Genomic DNA, 26,117 nt, shown 5'->3' on the forward strand with positions numbered 1-26,117 from the left:
CCTAGTGATTATATTCAGCTTTCCTTGGGCAACTCCTTTGTTATAGCCACCTCCATTGGCATTTCCATTGGTGTTTCGATTCCCATTCTGCTGATAGTTTTTCCCCCAGACTTTCCATTACTCTGGCCATTGTTGCCATTGTTACCATTTTGGTAGCCCTTTTGGTTTCCACCATTATTTCCTCCATTCCGGTTGTTGTTCTGGCGGTTGCCTTGGTTGGGTTTCCCATTCTTGGCCCAACACTCAAATTCTCTATGGCCTAGTTTCTCACAGAACCTACAAACAACTGGGTTTCCATTACAGTCTTGACCTGGGTGATTATTATGGCAACGTCTACACTCATAGACTCTCGTTCCATTCCCTGCAGACTGGTTGTTATTCCCATTGTTGTTGTTGTGGAAGTTGTTTCTGTTTCCACTATGATTTCCCTTAAACAGGAAGTGATTATTCCCTTTGTTCTTCTTAAAGTTTCTATGATTCTGTTGGCCACCACCTTGATTTTGGTTACCAACATCCTTCCTCTTTTCACCAACTCCATTTCTCCTTTGCTGCAGACCATACAGATGGGCAGCTTTCCCGTACAGGGTGTCAAGATAGGTAAAGGTCTCTCCAGCAAGCATCCTTTGCAAATCCATAGTTAATCCACTCTCAAATCTCTGAGCTCTAAGCTCCTCCGTTGCCACCACATCAGGTGCAAACCTAGACAGTTTTATGAACTTGGAATAGTATTCCGTTACAGACATCCCTTCCATCCTTAACTCGATGAACTCTTGGGCTTTCTTCTTTTTCAGATATGGTGGATAAAACTTGTTTCTCAAGGCAACTTTGAATGATTCCCATCCAAATCCAGGTGTAGCTCTCAAAGCATTCTCACACCTTTGCCACCACAAATCAGCTTCTCCCCTAGGTAATACACAGCACTATTAACCCTAAGGTCTTCTGGGCAATTCACAGCTAGTATAAGCTTATCGAACTCTCTTAGCCAGTTCTCAAGTACAGTTGGGTCTACTTCCCCTTGATACAAAGGAGGCTTACTCTGGGCCACCTTCTTAAATATTTCACCAGCTGGATCAAGTCCTTGATTATTTCTATTCTGTGCTAAGTTCTACACTACTTCAGCTAGTTGCCTGACCACATCGGCAATACCTTGGGTAGTCTTGTCCCTTCTCCTAAATAAGACAAAAGGCTAGCTTTAACAATTGGGTTGGACACCACCTTGCTAAAGCATTGCACTAACGAGTCACACAATAGCACAAATTATGCACCAATAATTTCGGACCCTTAATGCAAGATTGGCGCCTATCCTTGGGCCAATTCTCGGTTTAATTCATGTCACAACGTTTAAGTGGTGAAGAATTGAACCACCTTGCATGCAAGTACGATTTCATTAAAGAAATACATCAAATTGTTTTGTGATAATCGCTCAAAGAAAACATAAAATTTGGATTAGAGGTAATAAAAAAAATTCTAAACTTTTATTGCTTCATCCGTTGGATAGTACTTTATTCGAGAAACCACAAAACGAATTTCTAAAACCATAAATAGTAGCTTGCTACTTTATTACTCCACTAAGATAAGCATTAGCTATTACATTAGAAAAGTATAAATGTTATTCTACTAGCCAACCTCCCCTACAGACTTGTGGAGAGCGATCATGGTCTTCAAAGTCATCCATGTCTTCCTCCGGATCGGATTCATACTCCATATCCTCATTATTCTGCTGTAGCTCACTGTTTACTTCATCATTTGTTTCAGGCTCAACTTTAGTGTAACTATAAATCTCAATAGTGGGTTCAGGAATAATAGGATTAGGGTTTTCAATCTCAACAACATCATCATCACTGTCCTCATCCATAAGGGTTTCCGTATCACTACTAAATTATGTGTGGGTTGATACTTTCCACCATCTTACCATCCTCAAAACATTGCTCCGCCATCTCTAGAATAGTGGTCATAATCTCCATGTCATACCTCCACCTACCATCTGGAGTACCATACTTGAAGTAATTAGGAAGGCCAATGTCAGTATGCATGTCATGGAATTGTTGCTTCAAACTTATATATGGGTTCCTATGGGGCAAACAGTGAATAACCGTTTCGGCCATTACATCCTTCTTCCTTAGTACAGGCAATTTCTTGACCGTAGCAAAATAGTTGCAAGCAAACTCAATCTTCTGTACGTAAATGTACAGGGTCTCACACTCTAGCTTCTCTAGGTGTCCTAGGTTAGGAACTTTGAAAGCAACATCTTAGTCCTGAAAGTACACAACTAAGAGTCTTACTAACGTTCCAAAGCAAAGTAAGTTCGTGAAGCCATACAATTTCAATGCACACATATATGCTTAATCATGAATCGTGATGCAATTAATCACATAAAGCAACATAAAACATGATCAAACTTAAAGGCATAAGCATACAATTAGTACTTAACACTTAGCACTTAATCACATGCATACTTAAATTAAATGCATACTTAATCTAAATATTACCCTTCTTAGTCTACCCTTTCTCACTTAGAAATAAGAATAATTTTCGAAATTAATTAAATAAATAACTCCAAATATAAGCGAAATTATTAAAATTAAAATCGAATAATTTAATTAATTAATCCGATTATTTTCCGAAATAAATAAATAAATAATTCGGAAAAATAAATGTTTTTATTTTTTTTGAAAAATTCGGAAAATTCGAATAAATTATTATTATTTTTTTTGGAAAAATTCGGAAAAAGAATCAAAAAAGAAAAGAAATTCGGAATTTTCCAAAATTTAATTTGAATTTATTCGAATTTAATAAATCCGAAAAAAAATATTAAACAAATCATTAAATTTTCAAATAACTCTAAATAATTGGTTTTTAACTTTTCGAAATATTGAGTACTCAAAAATAACATTTTGACTTTAGGAAAAAAATATTCGAAAATCCTAAAATTCCGCAAATCCTACTCAAATAGTATGAATTACTATCAAGTAGTTTTTTAAATCGTAGTTTAAGGATTTACCACTTTGCACTATTAATTAATGCAAAGCGGGTCTCAAACTAGAGCTCTGCAAATACTACTTTGTAATACCCTGGTAATTCCTTATATTTATAATTACCTTTTTCCGACTAATATAAAAGAATTACCAAGATATTACCGCCACCGTGATAACGGCTAAGGCTCTTTACCAGAATTACGCAGCGGGACTAACTTTCAAAATATATTAAATAGTTAATGGTCATAAAACAACTTGGAACCATCAAGGCCCAAACCAACATTAAATAGTTTAGAAAATCCATTAACTAATAATTAAAGTAGTAATAGTGATAGTCATGACAAAAATTCAAAATAGAGTTTATAAATGCGAAAGATGAAATAGTCTCTCAACACTATTCCCATGATAACTTCTCCCGCAAGTTATCTCTACCAACCTGCTTATTGAAAACTACTCCCCAACAATGCAAGTGCAATGATGGATCATCATAGGGTCATTAAGGCGAAGGCCATGACCGAAAGACATGAAGCACGAAGTCAGCATAAGCTGAGTACGAACAAGCTAGATTGAAATCCTAGTCTAACATGCTTCACTCAACAATAAAGATAATCCACATGCAAAAGCCATTCAAGTAAACCAATTAATCATGAAGACATACTCGAGACTTGACACGACTCTTAACTCATATATTAATAAGAATTTAGCTTCGAACGGGTATTACACAAAACCACTGAAGGAATAACAAGACCACTGTGGGAAACTGAGGGTGTTGGGAGCCCACCAAGCACCAAATAAAATAGAGTCGGGCTTTCTACCGACAGTCGGACCATACCGACGGAATTCCTGCGCATTTTATAAGCGAATAACCAAAAGAATGAAACAACGTCTTGTATCATTCAAGGAGTACGAGTTTCTCCGACGCGATTCCCCCCATTGTTCATACTCAAGGTATATACGTTCCAAGAGTTTTGAAGCTCATTCGGGTTACACTTTACGTTAATTAGTATGTTATATATGTTCAAGACTCAACCCAAAGACATAACTCACCAGTTATTCAACAATTACACAAATAGATAATTAAACAATGACACTTCATTTTAATCCTTTAGGACTTGTGATCAAACATAGGACTCAAGTTAAATTACTCCATTGTTCCTTCTCAAAACATTATTTGAGATAACCCGGCATTGCCTGTTAACAAGTGGGATGTGCCCTTAGCACGAATAGTCCTTAGTTCAATTCACATAAACTTCTTAAATGTATTCTACATTGCGGTAGAATAAACGGTGCACTGAGGCAATATTCAATAGGCTCATGTATGCTAGACATCCCGTACAATAGCATAATCATAATAACTTGCATGCGAAACACTCATACATGCATATTAATTTGAACAACATGCTTGACATAATTCAACGATTATAAAAGTCCATAACATCATAGTTCAACAGAATCTATAAAGCATTAATCAATCCATAACATGCTCATTCACATAGATTCAATAACAATTCTCAGCATGCTTGTTCACATGTCAAACATGAATTCTCAACACTTAAGTTCGCATGATTCACAATCAATATACTTCATAAAGTCCTCATGGGATAGGTGGTCACCCTAGTCTTGTACGTACCTGGAATACCTAAGTACGAGGGCCACTGTGCGAATCAGGACTCAAGCTAGAAATAAACTCCTATAAACACAAAGGATAAACTTAATTATTATTCATGTTTACTAAATTTCCAGCAACTATTTAAAAATCTAAAACCCTTGGTTTTTTTAGAAATTAATCGTTATTCGTTAATTTAATAGTCTCAAATAGTCAACTCAAGTCCTAGTACAAAAACATTAACTTTTTGGCCTTAAAATCATTAAAAATAAACACTTTAAGCTTTATAATAAATCTGAAAATTTAAGTTGATTCCCATAATTTAAATCGTCATTAAATTATGTGAATCAATCGCTTGAACACTTGGAATTAAAATCCTACTAATAGGTCATTAATAAAACCATGTTTTGACCTTAAAAATTGACACATTAATAAATCATTAAATCTGAAAATTATAATTCTTTTGAATTAAAATCAATCTCATCAATTCAAATACGAAACATTAAAACACGGTGTTCACAAACGTTCCCAGCAATTTAAATAATCCAAAACAATTAAATAATCGTAATTACATAATTTAAAAAACTGAATTTGGAAAAGTTAAAAGTATACGGATTTGATTAACAACAACAACAACACACACACACACACACGGTTTGTGGTGCGTGTGTGGCTTCGACGCAAAGCAACAGTAGCACGAGCAACAGCAGCGCGACACCGGTAGGCGGGTGTGCGTTGTGGGTGAGGGCGGGGTGTGCTGCGGCGAGGGCGAGAGTTGGGCGCACGTGCTCGGCACAAGCAGCAACAACGCACAGCGTTGTGCGCGTCGGGCTGCAAGGGCGAGAGCGAGAGCGAGTGTGCGCATGAGGCGCGGCAAGGCAGGCACGGTGCGCGCATAAGGCAACGCACGAGGCTGGGGCTGTGCGGGTTGGCAGCGAGCAAAGGTAACACTCGTTGCTTGGGGCCGAAGGAATGGGCAGATGAAAGAAAAGGAGAGAGAGGGAGAGGGAGTTAAGAAAATTTTGTGGGGATTTAATGAGGGGTGTATTTATAGTTTTTCCTCCCCTCATGGGCTAGGTTTTGGAGTTTTGAGTTGGGCTTGCTTACGGGCATAACTAAAATTAACTCCTTACAAGCCTTGTTGGATTTGACAATGAAATTGGACTGAGCTTAGATTAGAATTAAATTCTTTTTCAAAATACGACCCAACAATTCCCGAATAAATAAACTCGTTTAATTTTTTTAATAAAAATCCGGTTTTCGTAAATAATTAATAAATAAGTTATTTAAAAATAAAATACTTTTAATTCTCATTAAGTGGAATTAAATTCGTAAAAATATTTATAAATACAATAAAATATATTTATAAATTACGAAAAATACGAGGTATTACATGAGGCGTGTTTAAGGGTTTTGAATCAAATGAAGTGGCACTCCTAAAAGACCCTAAATCGGTGATTTTAGATGCATGAGGTTTGAATGATGCTTCTAGGGGTTAGGTTTCCTAGTTGGAGGCTAATGGTTTTGGCAAATCTAGAATTCGAGGTTAGCCATTCAAGCGTGCAAAGACGCCCACACAATGCACAAATAGCACGTTGTCACACTAACATGGATATGAATACGACATGCAAAGTTCTCAACCTAAGGTCAGTCTAAGTTTTGTATGATGCAAGTGGTCGGCTTTGGGTGTCAAAAGGGTGCTTGACTAAGGGGCGGATCCGGCAACAACTAGTTCACCTCCTCAAAGTGGAGGTGTTGGTTGGCGGACGACTTCCATACTTGACGTCAGGAACGTCAAGAAAATGTCAAGTTTCGGTAGGTGCGGAAATGGACACACACTTTGGTCAGGAACCGTATTGAGAGTCACCATTTCTGTAATACCTCGTATTTTTCTGTATTATATAAATATATTTTATTATATTTATAAAGTATTTTTATGATTTTTAGAATTTAAAACGCATTTAAATGTTATTTAAATGTATTTTATTTAATTAGAATATTTATTAGTTTAATTATTACCAAACAAATTTATTATTTAATGTTGGGAATTTAATTGGGTTTCAAAAGTAAAACGATTTTAAATGAATCTAGCCCAATTCAATTCCGAGTTCAAGTCCAAACAAATTAAACAAGCCCATCCTATGTTTAATGAAGCCCGAAATGGAATCCTAAATCCTAGCCCATCTTTGAGTTTCTTAAGCCTATAAATATAGGTGCTCACCCTCAAAATCTCTCCCTATTATTCATTAAACCTAAAAATAAAACCCTAACCCTAAGTTCTTCTTTCTTTCATCGAACTTATGTTTGGCCATTTTTCTCCTACTTTCGTTCGTTTTCATAAAAAATTTATTTCTTCAAAGTTGTAGATCTCGAAAAGTTCTTGAACTTTTCCTCAAGAATTGATCAATTCCGAGTTGTAGATTAAAAGTTATGAGCATTCTAAAATCCTGCTGCAGTAATTTACTCCCTCTTTTTCTCTCGCCTCTCACGCCCCTGGACCCGCACAGCACAGCTGCGTGCTGTTGATGTGTGTTGTTCTTGTTGTTGCTGTGCGTTGTTGGCCCTCGCCCACACACACTCGTCTCTCTTGCTCGCCCTCTCGTCCCGCGCCAGCGCGCCCCTGCTGTTGCCTTCGTTCTCGCCCGCGCGCGCACACGCACAAGGTGTGTGTGTGTGTGTTTTGTTCGTTCGTTTAATTCCTTCGCCCAATCACATTTAATTCGTGGTTGTTCCATGCTATAGGCCGGATTGGTATAATTCTCTTCTTCCTTGCCTATTCTATTTCAATTCCGTGTTTATATTATATTATTATTATTGGTTTTGATTAATTAAAATGCTGGGATCGATTATGAATACCGAATTTTGAGGATTTGTATGTTTGAATTATTGAAGAATGTTTTGAATTGAAATATTATAATTTTCAGATTTGAAGTATATATTAAAGCTTCAATTTTTATTAGTTTTAATGGTTTTAATTACAAACTATAATTGGAGTTTTAATCTAAGCCTTATGGGCGATTAATTAGCATAATTAGATGATGAATTTAATTATGATAATCAAATATATTTTTTAGAATATTGTAAAGACTTAAAACGTCGACTTTTAATGGTTTTATACATGAAAATAAATTAATTTCATGCTAGGGTTTTAAACTATTGATTGAGACTATTATTTTATTAATGAACAATTAAGTTCTAATTAATTCAAGTGTTTTAAAACTAAACAAAGTTGCTGGAAACTTAGTAAACATGGATAATAATTAAGTTTCTCCATTGTGTTTATAGGAGTTGATTTCTAGTAAGTTGTGATTCGCACAGTGGCCTCCGTACTTAGGTATTCCAGGTACGTACAAGTCAAGGGCGACCACATTAATTGTCAAGGGACATTACATGATTGTTTATGGATGTGAATTGTATTACGTGAACTTGGTGAATTCATAGTTGATTTGGTGAACGATCATGTGAATTATTATTGTTGGAATTATTGATTTGTTGATTGAACAAGCATGTTGGGACTATTGTGAGTATGGATTTCATTGTCAATAATGTTGTTCAATATTTATGCATGTATGGTTTGTTTCACATGCAAGGGATGGATTATTTATTGTTATGCTATTGTACGGGATGTCTAGCATACTTTTGAGCCAATTATACGTACCTCGTTGTAGTATTTATTTTACCACATTTGAAGGGTTCGCTCACGTAAGCCACCGCACATGTAGGGATCAGTTGGGAATATTTTATGTGAAATGAATTAGGATTTTGTCGTGCAAGGGCACAACCCTCATGTTAATGGGCATGATGTGGAATCTCACCTTTTGTGAGAAGGAACCTGGTAGTAATTCCACTACGTCTTGATTTATTGATCACAAGTCCTAAAGGATTAAAATGAGATTGTTTTGGTTGTTGTTTATTAAATGTATGTTTGTTGAGTCTCGAGTTCGCCTTTAATAATATATTAATAAACGTAAAGTGCAACCAGAACAAGCTTTAAAACTCTTGGAACGTATATACCTTGAGTATGAACAATGGGGGGAGACTTGCCGGAAAGCTTGATCTCCTACTAATGATACAAGACGTTGTTTCATTCATATTATGTGCAGGAATTCCGTCGGTATGGCCCGACACTCGGTATGGCCCGATATTATTATTATTATTTGGTGTATGGTTGGCTCCCATCACCTTTCCTTTATGGAATATTCTTTTGGCCCGTTCGAAGCTTATTCTAATTAAATTGTGAGTCAAGAATCGAGTCAAGAGTCGAGTCTTGTATTCATGATTTTCTTGTTATTTATTTCATGGCTTTTGCATGATGATTAGTACTTAGTGAGTGATGCATGTTTATAGTTTTATCTAACTCTAGCCTTGTAAGTACTCAGCTTTTTGGTGACTACGTGCTTTGTGTCTTTTGGTCATGGCCTTTTCCTTAATGACCCTATGATGATCCATCATTTGCACTTGCATTGTTGGGGAGTAGAATAATATAGCAGGTTGGTAGATCAAATTACGATCGAAATCATGTGGCTTGGGATGATTGAGAGAGTTGCATGCTTACGTACTTTAAAACTATTTTATCTATACTTTAATTATGTTTTGAATTTGTTGAACTTTTAATACCTTGGTTTTTGGGCCGTTATGGTTCCAACTTGTAGGAGGCCTCGATAATTTATTATTTATGTTTTTGAAAAGTTAGTTTTCATTAAATTCCGCTGCGTAATTCTGGTACTAGCCTTAACCGTTATCACGGTGGCGGTAATACTTTAGTAATTCCTTTATTTTAAGTTGGAAAATGGTTTTATAAAAGCAAGGAATTAGTAGGGTGTTACAATTTCGTTGCAAGGGGCTAACCCGAATGTAGAACACATCCGTATTGGGCAAGGTAGAAATTCATTTTGCACAAATATGATTTTCGAAAACATGTATGCCATGCCTAGAAATTAAAAAATTGTACTCTAATATTGTATTTTAAAATCTCATTTTTCGGCATTCGTTCTCAAGGTTTAGGAGCGTCCTTCGAAATTCAAAATCAGTACTGAAGTCCCACTCGAAAACTTGGGCAGCATGGGCAACCAGCCACTAGAAGCCACTGTGCTGAATGCAGGCAGCAGCGTCAGGCGCAGGGGCCTGCGCCCAGCGCAGCTGCTAGCATCCAGAACTTGAGCGTGGCAGTGGCAAGTTGCTCAAAGCTAGCTCGTATAATCGAATTTGAAATCAAAAATCCCCAGCAGAGTCGCCAGAATTGTAGGGGTGTTTTTTGTATGTTTTTTTATCTCCCTACGGGGTTTTGTAAGTTTTTGAATTTCAAAGGAGTCGCCACCAAACAATATTTAAGGGTTCGGTTTGGAAAGACCAAGGTTGAATCTTTATGGATAAGGCATTGAATCTTAGAAACGGATGGGTGAGATCCGGGCAAGGAAACGAGATGCTTATTTTGCGAGCTTTTAAAATTGTATTTGAGTACATGACAAGAAGCATTTTCGGATAACCCTAGTCATGACACTATGTTGGTTTGAACTTGCATTTAGAACATGAATATTGCTACTTGTATGTGATCACTTGCTTTAAAGTTAAGTAAAGGAACCTAGGGCCGGTTTGTCCAAGAATTATCTTTGTTAAGCGTGATGTGACCTTTTGTATATTTGTTGAGTTTAGCATGTGAAGTGATGAAAGCAATAAACAAGTAAAGCATCATCACAATAAGTAAAGGAATTATTGAAAGTGCGTACAAAACCCCATCACCTTAAAATAAGGTGAGTAAAGACTGCGGAATTGAAATAGCAAGAATAAAGGTGCAATACTGAAATGCGATATTGATAGGTGCGATATTGAAATGCGTTATTGAAAGGTGCGATATTGAAATACGGTATTGAAATGACGATATTGAAATTGCGATAATGAAATTGTATTATTGCATTTGAGATCCGAACGCCAAACGACTACTTAATAATAAGTGCGTCCGACACGGATTCAATTCTAAAAATCTCAACTTCAAGATAAGTTGCTCATCCCAAAGTGTCTTAAATTTTGATTGTTGAAATTGAACTTTGAATATTGAATTTTGAATATTCAATCTTGAACTTAGGAGGCTAAATGTTTAAAGTCCAAATCTTTTAATGTGAAAAAGATCTCAACTTTAATGTGCTCCATAACTTTGACATTGATTCTAGTTTAAGGAAGTGATTACAAACAACATTAAACATCATAGAATCCATAACTTGTATTTGAATCATAAAAGGGTTTTGATTTTGTAAAAATGTGTGATTGTTGTGAGTAACACTTTTAAGAGTAAAAGTGTCAACTTTACTAATCATTTTTGGAATGAAGATTGAATCTTGTATGGCATAATGGAAGTGGTGTTTTGGGCAATCATTTGGAGAGGGTTTCAAGAGTGAAACCTCCCAAAGTAGACACCTTTGGCATTGTTTTTCCTAGTTAATCAAGGGTATGAACCCTAATGATAACATCATAGGATTTTGGATTTAGAAAGGTAGAAGAATAGAAAATATTGTAGATTTAAGTAGGGATTCAGAATTACCTAGTTAGGATTAGGTTGGATTTCCGATTAGTGCTCCCAATTGCTTAAATACTTTGTATAGGAATTTGTAGTTTAGAATTGGATTTTGTATTTTGATTTTGAGAGCAGATTTAGAAATTACGACGTTGTGTTTTTTATTTTCTACCCCAAATTCTTAGGAACCGAGGGCTTAAATATAGAATTAACCGGCTAAAATCCAAAATCCCTCCGCGCCTGGCCCAGGTGACGTGGCTCAGAATCCGCCAAAGCAAGGACGATGACGCCGTCCTTGCCTTTGTCTCTTATGGCTGTACCTTTGTACAAATTGTACGAAGTTGGCACGTTGTGAATACTTAAGGATTATGGCTTGATTTGCTTCTAAAAACAAGCCGTTTTGAATTTCGAAATTGTGTATGCACTCGGTTTTACGGGACGGGGCCTAGCATGCTTGGTTTTGTGGGTTGGCGCCCGAATTTGGATTGCTTAGTGTCATTTTGACTTGAAAAGGTCTGGTAAAGCCAATGGAGAGGTCCATTGGGTGAGATTGTGTTTGGGTTTTGAAATTGATTTTCGGAAATTAAATTTTATACCGAGTTTCGTAATGGGAATGAGCTCGGGAACTGGACTTTGGATTTTGGACTTTGGAATATATTTTAGCAATTGGGACTTCGGCACGGAGTTGCACCAACCACCTAGCACGGATAATAGTATCGTCATCATCCCATTAGGGGAGACACGATTTAGGTGTCTACAATACATGCATGTTTCAGGTGCATATTTCTAATAACTCTTTTTTATGCCTTATCCTAAAAATCGTATACTTATACTTTTCTAACCAAAACAAGTACTTTGTGATATAGATGCGTCAAAATCCTGATTCTCTAATCTTGAGAGGCAGTCGTCTACTCCAACAATTTGTTGTCGATAACTGTGTCAAAATGCAAGCCAATAATTTGAGGTGGATTGCACTTAACCAAGATAAGATACGTGCTTACTTATACAAGGGTTTAGAGGATTCTTTAAATGCTGGAGAGCATAACCCAGGTCCACATTGACTTAATTAAATCGATATTACACTGAATATATTTCATACATTGTTTCACATGCAATAAAGTTTGTGTATATAATGTCCATTTGCAGAAAATGTTGGACAACGGACCATACTACCATCTTCATTCATAGGAAGTCCAAGAGATATGCACCAGAGGTATTAAGATGCCATGGCATTGGTTCATAAGTTCGGCAAGCCCGGTATATTTCTTACAATGACATGCAATCCGTCTTGGCCAGAGATACAATCAGAATTGTTGGCCAGAAAAGTTCCAAACGATCGTCCAGACCTGTCGAGACGGGTTTTTCATGCTAAACTTGAAGAGTTGAAAAATGATGTTTTAGAAAGGGGCATCCTCGAAACGGTTGTTTCTTATGTATATGTAATTGAATTCCAAAAGAGGGGTCTTCCACATGTTCATATGTTATTGATTCTTGATCAAAATGACAAGCTAACCACTCCGGATGACTTTGACAAGATTGTGAGAGCAGTAATTCCTGATGAACAACAGGAACCAAAATTGTATAAGGGAGCTCTTAAACACATGATTCACGGCCCATGTGGTGTTCTCAACCATAAATACCCATGTATAAAATAAGGAAGTTGTAAGAAAGGATTCCCTAAGGAATTCTCCAATGAGACAAAGCAAGGCAATGACTCATATCCTCTTTACCGCCTCCACAAGATCGTCCAGCAGTACCATTGCGTGAGAATTCACGAGTTCGTGTAGATAATCGGTGGGTAGTCCCATATAATCCATTTTTGCTCGTAAAATATGATTGTCACATCAATATTGAGATATGCAACAGCATCAAGTGTGTCAAATATCTTTATAAGTACATCCATAAGGGTTCAGATAGAGTCTCTATGGAAGTTCATAACGGAGATGAGATTGCACAATATGTTAATGCACGGTGGATTTGTGCACCCGAAGCTATGTGGAAACTTTACGAATTTCCCATGACTAGAATGTGTCCTTCCGTAGATCGTTTGCAAGTTCATCTAGCAAACATGCATCAAATGAGGTTCAAAGCGAACCAACCAATAACCAACCAATCTCAAGCGTGTTAGAGAACCCAAGAAACTCTAAGACGATGCTCACTGAATTTTTCAAGATGAATTCAGTTAATTCAAATGCAAGGAGATATCTTTATCGAGAATTTCCAGAGCATTATAGGTGGTTATAGACTTCACGTGAATGGAAAAAGAGAAAAAGTCCACAACAGGTTTTGGGTCGATTGTATGTAGCTTCAGCGTTAGAAGGAGAACGGTTTTATATGAGAATGTTACTGAATCATGTGAGGGGCCCTACGTCGTTTGAAAATTTAAGAACAGTCAATGGTGTCACCCAACATTCAGGGCTACAGCTGAAGCCCTCGGTGTAATCGAAAATGATGAAAGCATTCGTTAATGTATTTCAGAAGCATGTTCGGTATGAATGCCAACTGCATTACGTCGATTATTTGCAACCATCTTGATATATTGTCAATCAACGGGATTGCGTTCACTGTGGGATGAGTTTTTCCCTTACATGGTTGATGATTATCCAACTTCAAACACAACAATAATTGTGTTTTTCTCACTAACAAACTTTTGCAAGACTTGGATAGGTTATTATGACCGCTTAGAAAAATGATTTTTGACTACACGGAGTTGCCAAGTTTACCTGAAAGTACTGATGACATTGACGAGCTTCCTTCTATCATGGAGGAGTACTTTTCTATTCCGGTTCCAGATGGGGATTTAACATGCGTTGCCACTCTCAATAGTGACCAACAAATTGCATACGATACAATAATGAATGTTGTCATTTCAAAGGCTGGTTGTTCTTTCTTCGTAGATGGTCCTGGCGGCACCGGAAAAACATTTTTTACAGAGCCCTTCTTGCTACTGTAAAAAGTAGAGGCGAAATAGTTATTCCCACTGCAACGTCTGGAATTGCTGCAACGTTGTTGCACTAGGGAAGAACATCACATTCGACTTTTCAGCTTCCACTTAATCCGGATAGCTCATCAACTTGCTCATTCACCAAACGTTCCAAAACTGTAATTCTCCTAAAAAATTCTTCCATTATCGTATGGGATGAGGACCCAATGACACACAGATATCAATTTAAAGTTGTTGATCGGTCACTCAAGGATTTAATGGGAAACGACTTGCCGTTTGGGGGGAAAATTATTCTGTTCGGTGGTGATTTCAGACAGGTTTTACCGGTGGTTCGAAATGGAACTAGAGCTCAAATGATTGAAGCATCTTTTGTCAGGTCCCCTATGTGGAGACACATTCGTATTTTGCGTTTGAGAGAAAATATGAGATTAATAGATGATAATGGCTTTGCTAATTTCTTACTCTCCGTTGGGAATGGTAATGAACCTACTATTTCAGATCAGATGATAAGGTTACCAACTGGCATGGTTATACCATCAATGGCAGATAGTTCGATCGAGGCTTTGATCGACCAGGTCTTTCCAAGTTTAAGTGAGCACGTTGGTGATGGAAATTTTATAGTTGAAAGGGAAATCATCACACCCCTGAACGAAGATGTTGATAGGATAAATAATAAGGTTGTGGAAAAGTTTCTCGGAGAAGGAAAAACGTATTATTCGTTTGATTATGTTCCTGAAGGTAAGAGAAATTTGTATCAACAAGAGTTTTTGAATTCAATTTCTACGTCGGGATTGCCTCCTCATGCTCTCACCCTGAAACCTGGGGTACCTTTAATCCTTTTGAGAAATATTGATCCTAAAAAAATGGTCTTTGTAATGGAACCCGATTTCTTTGCCATTCATTAAAGGACAATTTCATTGATGCTGAGGTATTAATCGGACATTCGAGGGGGAACAGAGTGTTTTTGCCAAGAATTCCCTTGAAAACAACCGAAGATATAAAATTGCCATTCGAGATGGTCAAAAAGAAATTTCCTGTGAAGTTGAGTTTTGCCTTGACTATCAACAAGTCTCTGAGACAAACTATTCCACATGTTTGCATATACCTCCCTGATCATGTATTCAGCCACGGTCATCTATATGTTGCATTACCACGAGGAATTTTAGAGAACACGACAAAGATCGTGGTAGGAAAGGGAAAGGTTCAAGGTTGTGAAGGCACATTCACTAAAAATATTGTGTACAAAGAAGTTTTATTGTCTTATGATTAGACATAAAGTTTTGTTTTTTATTTCTCAGTTTTGTAATAAACGTTATTGTACTCTTGACACTGAGTAGTTTGTTACGTCAACATTAGTCGTATTTTTTCCAATGAATTTTATAATAAATAATTGCTTTACGATATGGATAAATTGAGAGACGTTAATTTTATATATCGGAGTAATTAAAAGTATTCATGTATATAGCTTTCTTTTCATGTAATATAGATATTAATACATTGTGAATTTAGGTTTATGTAATTCTAATTGTTTTCTGAACTAACTTTACAGGATGACAAAGTACCATTATCCAACTTTTGGACATTTATATCCTAGGGGGGTACAACGATATGATGTACGAGCCCGACTGAGTCGCACTTATGATATTTTCAACTACAATCATAAAGGAACAACTAAGCAAATATAGAAAATGCTTTTTGTCGATGTTGAGGTAAATGACCACACGCTTCATTCAATTTTTCATGAAATCTGAACTATATCTTAACTTTTTACTGTGTTTTTTTTTTTGGTAGGGTAAGGGCATACAGTGCAATATTTTTGGGCCCGTGATTGACAAGTTTATAGGACAATTTCAAGTGGGATTCATTTATATACTCTTTAATGTACAAGTGATTTTTGCTGAAGGGAAAAACAAAATTGTCCCAATTGGAAACAGATGATCATTAAAGAAGAAACAAATGTGATACGTGAAGAGGAGGATGACATTTTCATACCTTCATTCCACTATAATTTGGTTCATTTGAACCGATTAAGTTGTCACATCGATTGTACCAATAAAGTTTATGGTACTTTTGTTTACCTTTTTTCAATATTTAGTTATCATACATATGTCGTTTATTAATTAAAACATTGATGATGTTTTAGATGGAATGGGATTGGTCCTATATGTTTCACCAATTGAGCATATTGGAGTAGATTCAGTCAAAAGAGACGTGACAATAATGGATACAACGTAAGTCCTCTAAATTATTAAAATGTTAATTACTTATCGAATTTACCTTTATTTCGATAAATTTGTCTTTATATTGTTTTACTTTCTACTTGCAGCTGGACTATTATTAAATTAACACTCTGAAATGATTTTGTGCACGTTCTTGATGAAAATATTAATCAAGTTGACATTTGTCCAATCATTGTAGCAGGTGGTCTGCATGTCAAGAGCTTCTATGGTACATCATCAAAATTAAATTCAATAGTAAATGCAGTCTTTTTAATATATAGTTCAAAGTATAATATTCATATGTGATAATATTTCTAATTGATAATTACAAACCAGTACATATCTTACCACGGGATACCACACTAGGGTTTATGTTAACTCGATTAATGAATAAACAACATCCTTATCTACATGGTATGCAGAAGTTCGCTAAATTCATGTACAACATAACCTTAAGTATTATGCTAAAAAAAAATTCACGTATAGATATAAATCGGAAAAATTGGCAAAGATAAGGAGAGATTGGTTTCGTTCGTCGACATTTTCGTTAAAGTCGTCGATTGATATTGCCAATACTCCCCGTATCCGATTATCTCAATTTCCTAAAGTGAGAAAGGTATCGTTTCTAACCTTGAAGTTTGAGTGTTGTCAATAAATTAAATACAATATTATGTACATGATTGTCTAACTTTTTTTTTGTAGGTACAATACTGTCAAGTTGCTGCATATGCATGTCGGGTTGATCATGTTGATAAAGTCATATATGAAGCATGCAATCCTGGCCTGAAAAAGGTTGTCATTTTTCAAGGACTTCAAAAGTGTCAATCTTGCAATATCACCAATGCTGTAACTATTCCAAGCTAACTATCTAATTCTTTTTTATACATAAACTCACATTATATATTGGTAAATATCTAAATTAATTTTTTTTAATTTCGTTTTATAGGTTACTGCTCCGACTTACCATATTTGATAAAAGTGGTAATTTGAGAGTCACAATATTACACGATCTTGCACAACACCTTTTAGGTTGTTTGGCTACTGAAATAAAATCAGTACTTCAACAGGTTCCAATCTAATACTTTGATAACATAAAACTTTTAATTAATTAGCTCATGTTGTTTTTACATCTATATAATAGAGTTTTTTTAACGTTCATGCAGCCTAATGGACGTAATCGCGCGAGTGATGGAAAAAGTGTTTTCATTTTTTGGAAACAAAGCTCTTTCATGGGTGCTACATCCACCAACTGGAGATTTTAATCCTGAACATTCATATACGGTTGGTTATGGGTTGCACATCGATTGGGCGGAAGAGTGCATGTGGTTAAACAAGTATATTGCGAGCAAAGGAAGAAAGTGATAATTACTATTTTATATATTTAATAACTAAACTTCAGTACTTCAATTTTTTTGATGGGATATGTTAGTTGTAACAAAATAAAGTTAAGTTTTTTAATAGCTTTAATTGGTCATAAGATTCGACTTTTCGTCATGTAAGGCTACGAGTATTTTATGACCTCAATATCGCAAAATATGGACTTTGCAAATGATTTTTATTTCCTAACATTTGTTAAATTCCGCACGCATCGCGTGCATAAAATACTAGTATTACATGTTACTCCTGTATAGTCTTACATATACGTTGCTATGTAAATAAATGAAAAAAATTAAACTTTAGATTAATGCATGACATTTAATATATACTCCGTATTATGTTGCTTTGTTTTATGTAGAATTGTATTTTAATATATAGTACATTATGTTGCTTTGTTTTAAGTAGAACTAGTTTCATGCCCGTGCGATGCACGAAACTCCTTATTATTTTATAGTTTGAACAACCAAAAATATTAAATGGTGCCTTTGAATTGCTAAAGGTGACACTAAATTTATCACAAAAAAGTTGGTGTATTTGAAGGCGGGTGATGAAAATTATAAAAATATAACTCATAGAAAGTGAGTGGTTTGTTTTGAAATTTTTCATTTGATTGATTACTAATTTGTATAAGTTACAGGAGTCTTTATTATGTCTAATAGTTACATGGAAGCTAAATCCTTTGTACAATACAGAAATAAATTTTTAAAATTACATTGTTTTGAAGTTATACCAAACTAATAGATAAAATCAAATTGATTAGTTACAATCTAAAAAGTAATATATCCAATGTGTTTACAACACCTAATATATAAGAAACAAAAATATTTTATCCTTGTGGTGTTGATGTCCTGCATTCCACACCCACGAGCCTATTCCTTTGCCATGTTCTTGATGACTCTTATTCTTTTTCCTTTAATCTGCAACAAAGTGGTATTTGTTTTCCATTTCATACATCAAGCTTTGTCTTGCAAACTCGACATGCATGATTCATATTTCCACCCAAAATCTCTCACATGAACCATTTCGATTTGTGCCTTGCAAGTGTATGTCATTTGTATATCCTGTGGAACGAATATAGTTTATTTCTGGGTTACATAAAGTGTTTTAGAGTCATGTGCAATATTAAAATATCAAATAATTTCCCTTTGAGTGACAACTTATATATGAGATAGAATGAGATTGTAAAAATGAATAAATTCAAAATTACCTGGTTATCTTCTTGTTCCAAATAATTTGTTGGAGTTCTTTTATGCTTTTGCTATTTTTGCTCATTATCTCCATTTTGGCTTTCTGGCTGTGGTATTTGAAATTGTGTAACTTCAGGAATAAGTTCCCTGTTAGGTTATGATACATATGACAATTCATAAATCATGCGGAAAAACCATTTAGCCAGGAATACATATTATTTACACATAATCATATAGCATAGTTTTGATGCATACTCTTTGTTGCGTGCCTTCCCTAGCTGCGCCCGAACCGAACAAGAACAAGTCTTTAGGACTCCAAGTGTCGTCCCTCCGTAGATAGTCCACAGCACGTCCGGATCCGCCTTAAGATTGACCAACTAGAATCGCCCTTAAGGTACTAAAGATTTTCGGCACTCTTAGATAAGAAATGTGTCTGAATTTTCTCTCAAAAACTCACTTTGAATACTTGAATAATCTCTTTAAAATATGTGACCCTAGGCACTTATTTATAGAGTTATGGAAAGGGTTTTGGAATCCTATTAGGATACTAATTTATTTAATTATAACCCTACTAGGACTCTAATTAAATAATCATTATCTAATAGTTTTAGGATTTAATCACACTTCGAATTCTGATTACTTCAGGATTCCTGCACACGCAATGCACGAGCACCGTACACCCGCGCAAGCCTTGCGGCCCACGCTAGGCGCACAGCGCTCGGCCCATTGCTGCGCTCTGCGCGCGCGCGCCCAAGGCCTTGGCTGGGCCTGGCCTTGCGCTGGGCCTGGTCGAGGCTTGGCGTGCGCTGGTGTGCGTTGGCTCGCTGGGCGACGGCCTGGCTTCGTGCTGGGCCTTCGTCTAGCGGGCCTCGTCCGATGCTAATTCGTACGATACGCTTCCGATTAAATTCCCGATTCCGAAATTCATTTCCGATACGAACAATATTTAATATTTCCGATTCCGGAATCAATTTCCGTTTCGAACAAATATTTAATATTTCCGTTTCCGGAATTATTTTCCGATTCCGATAATATTTCCGATTCTGACAATATTTCCGTTTCCGGCAATATTTCCGATTCTGGCAATATTTCCATTTCCGATAATATTTTCCGATACGTACCATGTTTCCGTTTCCGGCAACATCTACGACTTGGATAATATTTATATTTCCGATACGATCCATATTTCCGTTTCCGGCAATATCATCGTTTCCGGAGTATTCATTTCTTGCCTGTGACGATCTCAGCTCCCACTGAAACCAAGATCCGTCGATTCCGAATATCCATAGATGGAGTATCTAATGCCATTAAATACTTGATCCGTTTACGTACTATTTGTGTGACCCTACGGGTTCAGTCAAGAGTAAGCTGTGGATTAATATCATTAATTCCACTTGAACTGAAGCGGCCTCTAGCTAGGCATTCAGCTCACTTGATCTCATTGAATTATTAACTTGTTAATTAATACTGAACCGCATTTATTAGACTTAACATAGAATGCATACTTGGACCAAGGGCATTATTTCCTTCATTCCCTACATTGTAATTAAAAAATAATTTTAATTTTAATGATAATGATGATGATATGGTTTAACAAATTTGCAGCACTTTGTATGTATTAATATTTTCTTACGCCTTTTTGAAATACCCGACTTCTGCAATATTCAAGTTCCTGTAAATTTTTGTTCCACTTGAAGATCCCAACTGGTAGTTTCCTGTACCAAAAAGATATTTGTATTAGTTACCAGTTATATGTTTTTTATCGTTAAAAAATATTAATATAGTAACATAATCATTAAGGACTTCTTCACTAGTTCCTTTACATGTCTTATACTTCAGAAGTGGCTTCCCTAAACCACTCAGAGTGTTAAAACTCAAATAAACAATTTTGATGTGCCAACTTTGCAAAGTTTGTAAAACAGTAGGTACTAAGTCCAACCTTGACCAAGCTGCTAACCTTTTGCATATGAGACTAAACTACCATCATATGTATTCATCACAAGTATCATTGGACCAAATGTATCAAGAAGTCTAAAGAATAAAGTATTCAAATTTCTAAACAGAACAGAAAAAGTGTGAAGGGAAATAACAAAACCTTTACAAACACAGAAATGAAATGCTTATGCAAGCAGGATAGGCCATAAGCTAAAAACAATAGCTAAGTTTTAAAAATAAAAGGATAAGAGGCACACATAGCATGGAGCCAACTAACTGATATACTAACAGACTCAAGGTTCACTTCAACCACAAGAGAAAACACAACACAGAGACCATTACAAACTGAAATGTGAAATAAATGAACTTCAGAAATAGAAATATGCATACAGAGAAGAAAAATTGATTAAAGAACTTTATTAGCATAAACAATACACTGATGAGCAGTGTCATATGATTTTATCATTCTGCAGAAATTAATCAGATCATGGTATGACCTTTTATTGCTTGTGCTTGGAGTTGATAAACCAGTTGTTAATATGCTTGAGTTGACAAACGCCAACATCTAATTCACCATATTGAGATACACTCAGACAAAAATTAAAATTCTTATGATTTGAGTATTTGACTGATAAGAAAAAAAGCTCAATAGACAACAACAAATCACTCATTATAATTTATCAATTTATAGTATCCGACAGACTAAATTTAAACATCACAATTTATAGGTCAAAGGTGAAAACCTATACCGGTTCAAAATGTTGTTAAGATGACACATGTGACATCAAACTAAAATAGTTAAGGTTCCTCGAAACTTGAAAGTATAAACGTGTCTCACTGTTTTGGCTTTTGGTATTCAACAATCTGAATAATAGGAAAATAGTCTCCCACTTCCTTCAGTTTGTTGAAGGGGCTTATCATTCATATACCCCCAAGTATGTTCCTAATTGTAGATCAACCATATTTTGGAAAATGCCTAGAACGTTCATAAGCTAATTCAACCAAAAGAACAACTTCCCTCACATTTAGGCTAAGTAAAGACATTATCCATACAAATCCGAATTTACTCGTCAAAGTCATATTCAATAATAATTGTAATAACACTTCATAAAAGTAAATTAAAAATAAACCCATAATATTCAACTATGGAAAAATCTAGTATAACTTGAAAAGGCTATGAGTCTATGACATATTATAATCTCACAAAATTTGACATTTTAGCAGTAATATCCTCAATCGCCGGTCGGACGAAAATCATAATACCAAGCCAAAACTAAATTACATACTATATAACACGAATAAAAGGCAGAAGAAATTAAAAATAATATTCATCAAACATTAAAACACTATGCATAAGAGGCAGAGAAGAATTAACATTAATTATCACTCTCTTAATCAAACCTTCCAATAATCTAGATTAAACTTTCCTGCTTTGTCATATACACAATACAACATTCAAGATTGATATTTAAAATAAGAAAATATAACAATTAAAGAACATAAATACTCACATTTTGAGGCAAAATGCCGCAAATTGGTTTACAATGCATGATAGCGAGGAATACCAGTAATCTGTAATCCTTCAACCATAAACACAAATTAGTTTAACCAAAAAAACACAAATTAGAACGGAAATTCCAAAATGTAAATTTCAGAAAATCATACCATAATTTTGGCCCAATTGAATAAGAAATTTGGCGAAATTGTTCACAAATTATTGCAAAAGAACTGTGAATTAGCCTCAAAAGCTTTATCAAATGCAGAATTGGAGGAACGCGAGGGGTAGAGAAATAAAATATAGATGTGAAATTGAATTAGGGAAGGGATTAGGAAAAGAGATACTCAGTAATGGAAGTTAAAGCGAAGTTTCATATGAAACAAAAAGTGAACTTTCGTGGGTAAGTAATAAGGAAAAACTACATTGGAGGCGAAGTGTCGTATGATCAGCGATTGATGATTTAAAAAAAATTAATAATTAAAAAAATGAAATGAAAAAGAATTGGATGAATTTCACAACGTTTGAGGCTGACATGATGAAGTCAGTAACCGGCGGGATACACGAAGAGTATGAATATCCAAAATAAATTATGAATAACCTAGAAACAGAATTGGGTAAATCGAACCTCGAATTAACATCACCATCGAAATAGAAGTCGAACATCTATGGAGATGATTCCAACAGAACGCCATGGTTGGTGATGAGCAGCGATGTCAGAGGAGCGAGAATGGCGGAGAAGAAGCGAAGCGACGCGACGAAATCCAAGCAGATTTTTTTTTTTTTGAAATTATACTCGTAATTTGAGATAGGTTTTGATGCAGATAATCGACGCTCGAATTGATGAATTGATGTTTTAAGCTTGAAAATAATCGCTGTTTGAGCCTTGATTTGATGAATTGATGCAATATGAAGGTTAGAGGAGAGAATTGGAGAAGAAAGTGACGGTTGGATTATTTTTTCCGGTTTCTTTGTCGCAAGCGTTTCCTTTTTCTTTTCTAAAATAAAAAATGTATTAAAATATTAAAATTCTAGGAGGGGGCCACGTGGCTCTCCAACCTCCCTGCTATTAAATATTAGAATAGATTGTATTGTATAGTTATGCATTGATCATAATAATTAGTGCTATTGAAGATTAGTGCTAATCACTGTTAATGGTGCGATGACGTAAGACTTCTGCAAAGAAGGTATTGTAAACTATTAAGTATTTTATTGTAATTAAACAGGATTTTAAACCTTTCTGTTAGTTTATCTTTTTCAACATTGTAAGATAACTCATATTACGTACTTTAAATTTTCTTTTCGTTAAAATTTTAGAAGGTTAATTAAGTAGCATAGCTTTTAGGTCATCACTAGAATCTCATTTTAGACTCTCGGATCTTATTCTACATATATAAAGGATATTTTTCATACTGTAATTGAATTTATTTAGGGGAAATCATTTAATCTGATTGTGGTGTAAAAGATGGCAAAGCTACAACATGACTTGTAATTTATTTATTTTATGCTTCTCAAGACTGTAAGGACGATCAAATTGCAATTTACCGCATAATCTCCTCACCCACAAGGCCACAACCAATGAAAGTGATAGTATATATTATGTACAAAGTATTAATGTACTCATCCGCTTGACAATGTTAACAAATGCTTCATCGAATATTTGTAAAACTCTCCTACCGTAAACAAATGTCAATAGACAATGGAGCAACGATTGGTAACCAGAGATTAGCGTTTAGCTGTTTACTGTTCATAATAGCAGTTAGCTGATTATCTTTTTGTTTAGCAGATTTGACTGCGGATTTGCTAGCTGTTTATATAAATGTGTTTGGTAACACTTAGAGGTTTGTTAAAAGTTTTTAACTAGTTTATTGTGTAAAATGACATTTATGGACATTGATCTTGTGTGACATTTATTTCCTTTTTTCTTATTAAAATATAAATGGTGATATTTATATAGAGTTCAACATGAATGATGTCTTCGTTACTTCATTTGACAAGGATACAAACATCCGACTTTCTAACATATTCATACAACCGGAAAAAAAATATAGCGCAAGATTTTTTAGAGAGAGAAAAAGGGAGAGAAAAAAAACAGAAGTAAAGTTCCTTTTGAGTTCCGTTTTCTTCATCATGGATGGAGATGAATTAGGGTTAAATAAACCTCCAGATGATCTACTCATGGAAGAAGCAGATCAGGCAAAGGGGGTAGTTAATGGTGTCGAGCAACAAGAATCAAGGAAAAAATATCAAAGCTTTAGGGAGGCGGTGGCAGCATCTTCTCAATGGTTTGATGATGCAAGGAAAATAGTATCTCAGTCAAAAAATTGGGAAGAAGTGGAAGATATACCTCCTGAAGGGGATTTAGCTGTTCAATTCAGTAAAGTAACTTTGGAAAGACTAAGAACACCATATATGGAAGCTTACCTTAATGGGCAAGTGCATGGGGTTAAATGTGAAAGCAAATTACATGGAAACAAGGGTTAGAGCTATGTGGCGCACGAAAAGGGAATTTGGAGGTCATTGATCTTGGAAAAAATGTGTTTTTGTATAGGTTTGCAAGTCAAGATGATTATGACAAAGCTCTGTTTGGGGGTCCCTGGTTCATATTAGATCATTATCTTATGATTTCAACATGGAAACCAAATTTTAGGCCATCGGTTAATTCGTTTGATCATATGTCAGTTTGGATTAGATTCTCAGAGTTACCGGTGGAGTACTATGATAAAGAAGCATTATTCGATATAGCAAGAGTGGCAGGAAAACCGATAAGAGTGGATTACGCAACGGATAAGATAACAAGAGCAAGATATGCAAGGGTTTGTATTGAAATAAATTTAAACCAGCAGTTAGTTACAAGGATCTGGGTGGGAGGAGCTTGGCAATGGATTGTGTATGAAAACATTAGCTTATTATGTTTTACTTGTGGAAGAGTTGGTCATGATAAGAAAGAGTGTGATGAATTAAGGGTAAATCAGAAGGAGGTGGGTCGGGTTAATGAAGGGAATCAAAGTGATCATCAAGTTAATGGATCTGGAAAGGAAATTGGTAAGAAGGATGTTGGCCCATTATTAATAAGTGGTAATATGGATAATATGGATAAGCAGAGTTTAAATGGGCCGGATGATTATGGGCCATGGAATTTGGTGGTGAATAAAAGGTCAAATAGAGGGGGTGGAATGGAAATAATGTTCAGAACTTGGGTTATAAAGGATCCAATTCAAGAATTAATGATTATCGAGGATCTACCATTTTACATAATCCAAATTCAAAGCAGCAGATGGGTACCAACATGAGGAATTCGAAAGGCCAATTGGTTTCCCAATGGGAGAGGGTTAATTCAATGGCTAATTCAATCTAAAGGTAGGATTAATGATGAGAATATTTTGGCTGGTTCAACAAGTAAAGGAGTAAATGGTGGACATAGTGTATCGAAACACGTGTTGACTCCTATTGAACAAGTGGTAGTTGTGAATGAATCAGCTATTCCCATTTTACCGTTGTTAATAAATTCTGAAGTGGTAAACCAGGATAACACTTCATCTTCTTTATCATATTTCTGCTTCAAATTCTCTCTCATCTAACTCTCTGCAGCCTGGTTCTTGTTCTGAAAAATTTTCTGGTGATGGCGAGCAATCAGAATCAATCACAGTGCATGAATCAATCTCCGGCGCCGATCACTTATCAGAGGAGGGGGCGTCAGGATTGGGTGCAAAGGGGGCCGAGATTCTTCAGACAACAACAACCGATGGAGGGGGTGGAGGGACAACCATTGCAACAACAACAACAGTTGGAATTGCTCAATCTATTTCCAACATCGCCAACGACGAACTTATGCTCCAGGGAGAGGGAGTGCATGCAGCTTCCAGGAGCT

General features: G+C 35.7%; 1 protein-coding gene and 1 long non-coding RNA gene across 2 annotated transcripts; one reads left to right on the forward strand and one right to left on the reverse strand.

The window, feature by feature from the left end:
• The first annotated feature begins 13,778 nt into the window (after window positions 1-13,778).
• LOC110802864 (uncharacterized) lies at window positions 13,779-17,225 on the forward strand. Its single transcript, XM_056842186.1, has 5 exons — window positions 13,779-13,964; window positions 14,108-14,857; window positions 14,941-15,234; window positions 16,955-17,098; window positions 17,199-17,225. The coding sequence occupies exons 1-5, from the start codon at window positions 13,779-13,781 to the stop codon at window positions 17,223-17,225; spliced, it is 1,401 nt and encodes a 466-aa protein (XP_056698164.1).
• A 3,149-nt stretch (window positions 17,226-20,374) lies between these two features.
• On the reverse strand, window positions 20,375-23,086 carry LOC130472319 (uncharacterized). The gene is made up of 3 exons (XR_008932430.1): window positions 22,875-23,086; window positions 22,263-22,323; window positions 20,375-20,531 (listed from the first exon to the last, which is right to left on the reverse strand). It is a non-coding gene; the product is annotated as an uncharacterized lncRNA (long non-coding RNA).
• Window positions 23,087-26,117: the final 3,031 nt, after the last annotated feature.

Source organism: Spinacia oleracea, chromosome 4 (assembly GCF_020520425.1).
Source record: "Spinacia oleracea cultivar Varoflay chromosome 4, BTI_SOV_V1, whole genome shotgun sequence".
Classification (NCBI taxonomy): domain Eukaryota; kingdom Viridiplantae; phylum Streptophyta; class Magnoliopsida; order Caryophyllales; family Amaranthaceae; genus Spinacia; species Spinacia oleracea.

Excerpts from the sequence above, each read along its gene's own strand:
- LOC110802864 (XM_056842186.1), top strand. The coding sequence starts at position 13,779 with ATGATTTTTGACTACACGGAGTTGCCAAGTTTACCTGAAAGTACTGAT. Across the intron at positions 13,965-14,107 it reads TGAATGTTGTCATTTCAAAG|GGAAGAACATCACATTCGAC; the intron begins GCTGGTTGTTCT and ends TTGTTGCACTAG. Across the intron at positions 15,235-16,954 it reads TCGTGGTAGGAAAGGGAAAG|GTACAATACTGTCAAGTTGC; the intron begins GTTCAAGGTTGT and ends TTTTTTTTGTAG.